This window comes from Aphanomyces astaci (genome assembly GCF_000520075.1).
Source record: "Aphanomyces astaci strain APO3 unplaced genomic scaffold supercont1.241, whole genome shotgun sequence".
Classification (NCBI taxonomy): Eukaryota; Oomycota; class Saprolegniomycetes; order Saprolegniales; family Verrucalvaceae; genus Aphanomyces; species Aphanomyces astaci.
This window is the reverse complement of record NW_009798504.1, coordinates 12,364-19,492: the sequence shown is the minus strand read 5'-3', so window position 1 is coordinate 19,492 and position 7,129 is coordinate 12,364. Positions and strand designations below refer to the sequence as shown.

The 7,129-nt window shown below is 45.9% G+C and overlaps 3 protein-coding genes across 3 annotated transcripts in view; 2 read left to right on the top strand and 1 right to left on the bottom strand.

The window, feature by feature from the left end:
- Positions 1 to 1,957: 1,957 nt before the first annotated feature.
- On the bottom strand, positions 1,958 to 3,021 carry H257_18854 (hypothetical protein). The gene has a single exon (XM_009847985.1). The coding sequence runs from the start codon at positions 2,998 to 3,000 to the stop codon at positions 2,038 to 2,040; it is 963 nt and encodes a 320-aa protein (XP_009846287.1). The 5' UTR covers positions 3,001 to 3,021; the 3' UTR covers positions 1,958 to 2,037.
- Positions 3,022 to 4,041: 1,020 nt separating this feature from the next.
- H257_18853 (hypothetical protein) lies at positions 4,042 to 5,615 on the top strand. Its single transcript, XM_009847984.1, has one exon. The coding sequence runs from the start codon at positions 4,144 to 4,146 to the stop codon at positions 5,449 to 5,451; it is 1,308 nt and encodes a 435-aa protein (XP_009846286.1). The 5' UTR covers positions 4,042 to 4,143; the 3' UTR covers positions 5,452 to 5,615.
- A 797-nt stretch (positions 5,616 to 6,412) lies between these two features.
- The window catches only part of H257_18852 (hypothetical protein), a gene marked incomplete at both ends in the record, with an annotated part of 1,927 nt that continues 1,210 nt past the window's right edge, over positions 6,413 to 7,129 (top strand). Inside the window, 2 exons of the mRNA XM_009847983.1 lie at positions 6,413 to 6,822; positions 6,928 to 7,102. Coding sequence (XP_009846285.1) covers positions 6,413 to 6,822; positions 6,928 to 7,102 — 585 coding nt within the window. The remainder of the gene's footprint in view (positions 6,823 to 6,927; positions 7,103 to 7,129) is intronic.

Genomic DNA, 7,129 nt, shown 5'->3' with positions numbered 1-7,129 from the left:
TCGTTGTTTATGTCCTAGGACAGTTAAAGGAACGTCAGAACGATAGTAAACACGATCGCCTACCTTAATAGAACCAATTTGCACATCGCCAAATTTAAAAGTTGATAATTTGACCCCTCCTTGGAACTTTCTAAATTTATTTCGTACTTCGCTAACGAATCAATTACGTCGGTCCATTCTTTATACTCACTTCCAGTTTCAATTGATTTCATATAACCGTTCAATATCGTACCAAATTCATAATTTAATCGCTCTACATTCCCTTGTTGCTGATGCCGATTAACTTCTCGAACACGATGTAAGATACTCGGAGTATTATTATCATATACTACGTAGTACTACGTAGTAGTAGTAGATATTTACACGTTAGCAAACACATCTTTGAATTCTGAGCCAGCATCTGTTCTAAGGGAAGCCTTTGGCTTTTTGAGGATACCTCGTATAAAAATTGCTATTTCGCTTTTACTGTTAATGTAAATTACTCTCCGGAGTTTTGGATTTCATAGGCTCAAAATCGCATGTATTACTCCAAATATCTACAAGCGTTAGGATATATAAGTACTTACTTCCTCTGTTCCAGGTTACTGCCGACATTTACTTTGAATTGACACAGAAAATCGAGCCCTCACTCAATTTGGGCGAATATTGCATGAATTTTCGCAAAAGATTGGTTTATAATCAGTGCTTAAAGCTATTGTATGCCAATGAAATGTCATAAATGTTCGATATTGATAGAAATTGAAGAAATACAGCCAATGAAATGGAAATGTCGCCAGTAACTTGGAACATGCGAATTTTGAAATGTCGGCACCTGGAACAGAGGAAGTATATAGAATATATCAGCCATGTACTTGTATCCAGCTTCAGGAAATGTATTTTCTTTTCTTTAACATGATCAAATATAACTTTTGGTCTCCAAGTATATTTGTTTTGCATCTTTAACTTATTTAATAAAACATTCATAGTATATTTTGCATCTTTAACTTATTTAATAAAACATTCATAGTATATTTATATATATATATTATGCAGTAATTGACTAGCATTTCGAAGATACTGATGGGGATTGAACGGGGAGCAACTGATCTTGGTATGATATATATACATATTGTTCAATCATGGCAAAATGCAGAACCGGATGATTCATATGAATATACATTAAGTATGATGATCAAGCTACAAAAATAGAAAAAAACCAAGAACTCCCGTGTAATCGAGCCATCAATGGGCAGCTCGTTCTAGACTCGCCCACGACTGATAGCGTAAAAAAACAATAGAGAGTTACCGCTTAGTAGTTCACTTTGTTCACTGAGTGAAACGGGATTTAAAGAACTTAAAAGGGGAATTAATCTCGGAGAAGAGAAGTTCACGAATAGTCAACGTAACGCGATTAAAAAAATATGCTTACTCGATTGCAGTAGAACAAGAAATACAGAAACTATAAAGTAAACCTCTAAACCTACTGTCTTTTTGTATTATTGTGTTTATTGCGCAAGCCAAAAAGACAGCCATACATAATCTGGAGAAGTTTCAATATATAATGCTCTAAATGAATATCCATTCTCTATAGAATCAATGAATTATACTTGTAATTCATGTGATGACCAATCTCTCTGCAAGAAATGGTTTAAAATTATATTATAATCTAAATCAATTTTAAGAAACGAAGTTTCTGGTTTGCTTTCCAAATTGATCATGATGATTATATAGAAAAAAAATAGATAATTCGTAAAATTGTTAATTATTGTGAATTGATAAAGTTGCTACGTTTGACTGTTCAATTATGTTTTGCGCATTCAGATTTTCTAATATGAGAGCGACATATACAAATGATATTTATCTATTACTAGTATTTCATACTCTTTTAATCAGTACTAGTATCATTTTAAAATTCTCAACATTATGCTACCATTTTGATAAACTGCGGGTAGTACAAGTGGAAGAGTACTTTGAGAACCCGATTTCATTCCAGGGTATTACGTTACATGTAAGCAGCGACTCGTTTAGAACACAAAGAACCGATAAAAATACTATTAGTTACTGGGCGGCAGCATTAGCTGCAGCAGCAGCAGCCAGCATTTCGGCCAGCGCTTCGGCAATTCGCACCCGCAGTGTAGCCAAATCGAGCACGATTTCGTCATTGGCGTGTCCAGCCAGTTCTGCTGGGAGTGGGCCGTTGTGATAAATCAAATGCAGGGGAAACGAGGGAAAGGTTGCTGGTGGAATGATCGCATGGGACTTGACGTCAAAGTCGACCACTTGCTCAATCAGAGGATCTCCTCGAATCATCACAATGATACGGCGGCGCACCTTGCACACTTGGACTCCAATGGCAACTTGAACAGTCGTTTCGGGGCTGATCCAGCGATGCAATTTTGCCACGAGCGTGTTCCACGAGCCGTTCAAGTAGGAAATTTCAATGATGACATTCGGGAACGTGTTGGCAGACTGCCTACCGCTCATCGTTTCATCTGCGCGTTGAAGTCTATCCCCCACGTCATGTGTTTGGGATGGCCGATGTTTCAATGTGTCGCCGATATCAACACCTCCGATATGCTGCAATTGACGCAGAATCGTCCAGTACAGATACCCCGCTGCTTCTTCGTGTACAGCAGACGTCAAACTGTCGATTTCAATGCGACCAAAGTTGGCATCCAACGGAACGTACTCCCAACGTCCAAGGTCGCCTCCGTGTTTTTCTTCCCACTTTCGGAAAGCGTCTTTCGAAATCGACTCACAAACCACAACGGGGGAACTCACGTCATCTTCCTCGTCATCCTCTGGACAAGTCGCATTCAGCAGTCGGTCGAGGTACGCATCGTAGCGAATTTTCAGTTGCTTGTTTGCTTGGGCCACCATCATGTGGTGCGTACGAGGCTTCTTTGCAGAATGAGACATAGCGACTGCGCCGACGGGGGATGCTTCAGCTACCCGGGGAAGCCGAATACTTCCAGGAAGGGGCACGCGCCGCGTCTTGCTCTTTCCCGCGGTTGTCAGCATCGAGGGAATTCTTCAACTTGGAGATGTTGGCGGGTTTACATAATCCGGATAAATAATGTTTATCCGGGGAACGCTTTTAACCGGATAGTGTTCGGATAACATAAAAGTCCAATTTAAGGTGCTCGATCCAATTTAAGGTGCACGCGAATTAGCTAATCAATTCCTGCAAAGGCAGTTTTTAACCTACCCGCCCAAAAAATATGCAATTGGGTATACAAAGACTAAGATTAAATGGTGCACTTTAAATTGGACCGCTTGATTTAAGCTGCTTCTGAACAAAGTGATGTGAGTGATACTAATGAATTATAACAGGAATCATATCGCATTCCTAACTCCCGAATAGACCTGTATTTTGGCTTCATGTAACATATTCTAGAATTATAATCCGATACCTACGACTCGAGTTACATGCCTTTCCCGGCAGCAGAAAAAGTGTTCTTAAATTGGACTTTTACGTTACAAGTGTACAATGAACTTGATGCTACTGTAGTTGTAGTACAATTTTGTTTATGTTGGCTCTACCTTGAGGCAAGTCATGTTGACACGCTCCTGCTTTTCGTATGCCTTGATTACCTCATCCAAAATGGACGATATGGCTTTGACATAGACTGCGGAGTTTACTCCTATCGCCATACACTCAGCCGACTATTGCGCCGCCATACTGTACTACACAAGCTCGACAGGTCAGCCAATCAAGTTACGTTTCGTAGAGGGCTAATCAAATTTTGAACCGACCGGATTGGCTAATACAGAAAGGTCAAGTATATTCAGCCAATCAGAAGGCCTTATGATTTTGAGATCTTCCAACCGCTCCAAAAGTTCAGCCAATCAAATGGCCCTATTCGTTTCGAAACGGTTGATCACGGCAACCACCATGTCGACGCCGACTCCCGTGGCGATGGAACTTGTGGCTGCTGCTGGCCGTGGAGGTCCACCCAATTCTTCCTCACTGACGGTGCATGATGATGTTGTCTCCCTGAAGAAGCAGGTGTCGTCTGCGTTGCGGGACGGGGACGCACCGGATTATGCGAGCCGGGACTTCGCTCTTGGCGCAGTACATCAGTGTCGGGTTGATGATCGGTGCCATGCAGCAGTTCAGTTACCCCAATGGAAGGGTCGTAGTTCAATGCGGCGACGGCTCTCATGGGACGCGGGTGGTCCCTCAAGGTGTTTGTCGGCATCCTCTCGGACTGCGCCCCGCTCTTTGGGTATCGTCGCAAATCGTACATGATCCTCGGGTGGATTGCATGTGGGTGTTGCATGCTCTTCCTCGCGCTGCACGACCACGGGTCCCCGTACTACCTCAATCGTGCCATCGACGGCATCCCCCTTGCAAAACTCACGCCTTTCCAACGCCTGCACGACGTCGACGTTCACGCCGGTCGCCGCGGGACCTTCATCGCCCTCGCATGCGCAGTCGCCACGATCGCGTTCGTCGTATCGGACGTGGCGGCGGACGCGTTGGTGGTCGAATACGCACAGCGCGAGCCCGAAAACGTCCGCGGGCGGCTCCAGTCGCTGATTTACTCTGTGCGGTCGGCTTCGGCGGCGGTTTCCACGTGTTTTCTGGGCTTTTGCCTCAATTCCCCTGCATATGGCGGTCGCTTTTCGTGGGACTTGGGCATGAACGGCGCGTTTGGGTGTCTAGCGCTGGTCAACTTTGCGGTAGTGCCCGCGACGTACTGGGGCGTCCACGACACCAAGCGTGAGCCGCAGCCGTTGCGGCCGTACTTGCTGCAATTCTGGAAACTTGTGCAGAAACGAGCGGTGTGGCAGGTGATGCTGTACAGCTTCTTGTCGTCGTTGCTCGGGTCCAACCTCACCACAACCGCGGCGCCGTACGTCAAGTACCACTGGGCCAAGGTCGAATCAATCAACAACGCCGTGATCGGGGTACTCGGGCACTTGATTCTCGCGGTGGTGCTGGCTGCCACTGGTCGCTACGGTACGCAGTGGAACTGGCGGATTGTGATTGTGGTCACGACGCTGCTCAGTACGGCCATCGACGCCGTCGTCCAGTTTCTCACCATCTATGACGTCGTACGCAACCAGTGGTTCTACCTGGGCTGTGAATGTGTTTGTGATCGTCGAGTTAGCCGAAGACGGGCACGAAGGCATCGTGTACGGCCTACTCACGACTGTGGGCAACCTCCCGGGCATCTTTGGATCGGTATTGACCAACATTTACTGCGCACAATTCGACGTGTCGTCGTCCGACATTCAGCAAGATTCGATGCACGTCCGCCACCAAGTCGCGTACACGTACCTTGTCACATATGGCACGACCGTCCTGAGCTGCTTGTGCGTTGTGATGTTTCCGTCGCAAAAGGCGGCGGTCGCGACGCTCAAAGCGACGGGGGGAAGCTACCCCCTCGTGGGAGGCGCCGTCCTCGTCGTGTCGTTTTCAGTGCTCGTGCTCTCGATCGTTGCGAGCTTGCTGTCCATGTTTAAATCCACGGCGTGTCTCCGCGTGGCTGGCGGGGCCGGCTGTTCAACGTGATAACGACGTTTGATAGTGGTGTTGGCATGATATATTTGGAATCCAAGTTGACTTATTCAATCGTTTTTGCTTGTACACATGGTAGCTGCAAACGCTCGAACGTTGTGCTGTTTCCATGTGGGGTAGATGTACCCGGTAGTAGTAGATTTACTGTTCAATATATTTCAAATGATGTTCCATCTATTTCGATAAATCGACGCAGAAATCGACGGACCCAAGTAGCCAATTAAATTTTCGAAAAAAGAAACTTTGGATAAATCAAATGGAAGGTGTATCCGGTGCATTGCCAAGCTTCTCCATTTCACAAAGAGTTCAACGTTGTATCGGACAGGAGTCACAGTGAGTATATTTAGTTCAAGCAAAATGACGTCTCGACGATTTCAGGTGGATTTGACGTCGTTCGTCGAATCTACCGAAAATGCTCGATAGCACAATATCTACTGTATGGTATGATTTAGACAAGTATCCATCGCCTGCGATTTACTTCAAGTACTTGATTTGCTTCGAAGATCGAAATAGATGGAACATAATTTGAAATATATTGAACAAAGTGTGAAATATACCGCCTGGGGGGTAACATATACCGGAGATCAGTCGTAGGGTCTGGACGAAATATATTGAATGCTTGACGAACATAACGCACATAGCGTGAATCAGTTCTGCTTTGAACGAAATATCCCGGAAATAACCTGAACGAAAAATGGTGTACCTAGTAGTAGTACTAACTACTGTAGTACACCATTTTTCGTCTAAGTCTGGTATATTTCGTCGAACGCACACGTCGAATCCAATCTCGCCGACTATTGTTTGAAACTATCCGAACACTATCCGGTTAAAAGCTTGTCCCGGATAAACATTATTTATCCGGATTATGTAAACCCGCCAACATCTCCAAGTTCAAGAATTCCCTCGATGCTGACAACCGCGGGAAAGAGCAAGACGCGGCGCGTGCCCCTTCCTGGAAGTATTCGGCTTCCCCAGGTAGCTGAAGCATCCCCCGTCGGCGCAGTCGCCATGTCTCATCCTGCGAAGAAGCCTCGTACGCACCACATGATGGTGGCCCAAGCAAACAAGCAACTGAAAATTCGCTACGATGCGTACCTCGACCGACTACTGAACGCGACTTGCCCAGAGGATGACGAGGAAGATGACGTGAGTTCCCCCGTTGTGGTTTGTGAGTCGATTTCGAAAGACGCTTTCCGAAAGTGGGAAGAAAAACACGGAGGCGACCTTGGACGTTGGGAGTACGTTCCGTTGGATGCCACCTTTGGTCGCATTGAAATCGACAGTTTGACGTCTGCTGTACACGAAGAAGCAGCGGGGTATCTGTACTGGACGATTCTGCGTCAATTGCAGCATATCGGAGGTGTTCATATGGGCAGAACCTTGAAACATCGGCCATCCCAAACACATGACGTGGGGGATAGACTTCAACGCGCAGATGAAACGATGAGCGGTAGGCAGTCTGCCAACACGTTCCCGAATGTCATCATTGAAATTTCCTACTTGAACGGCTCGTGGAACACGCTCGTGGCAAAATTGCATCGCTGGATCAGCCCCGAAACGACTGTTCAAGTTGCCATTGGAGTCCAAGTGTGCAAGGTGCGCCGCCGCATCATTGTGATGATT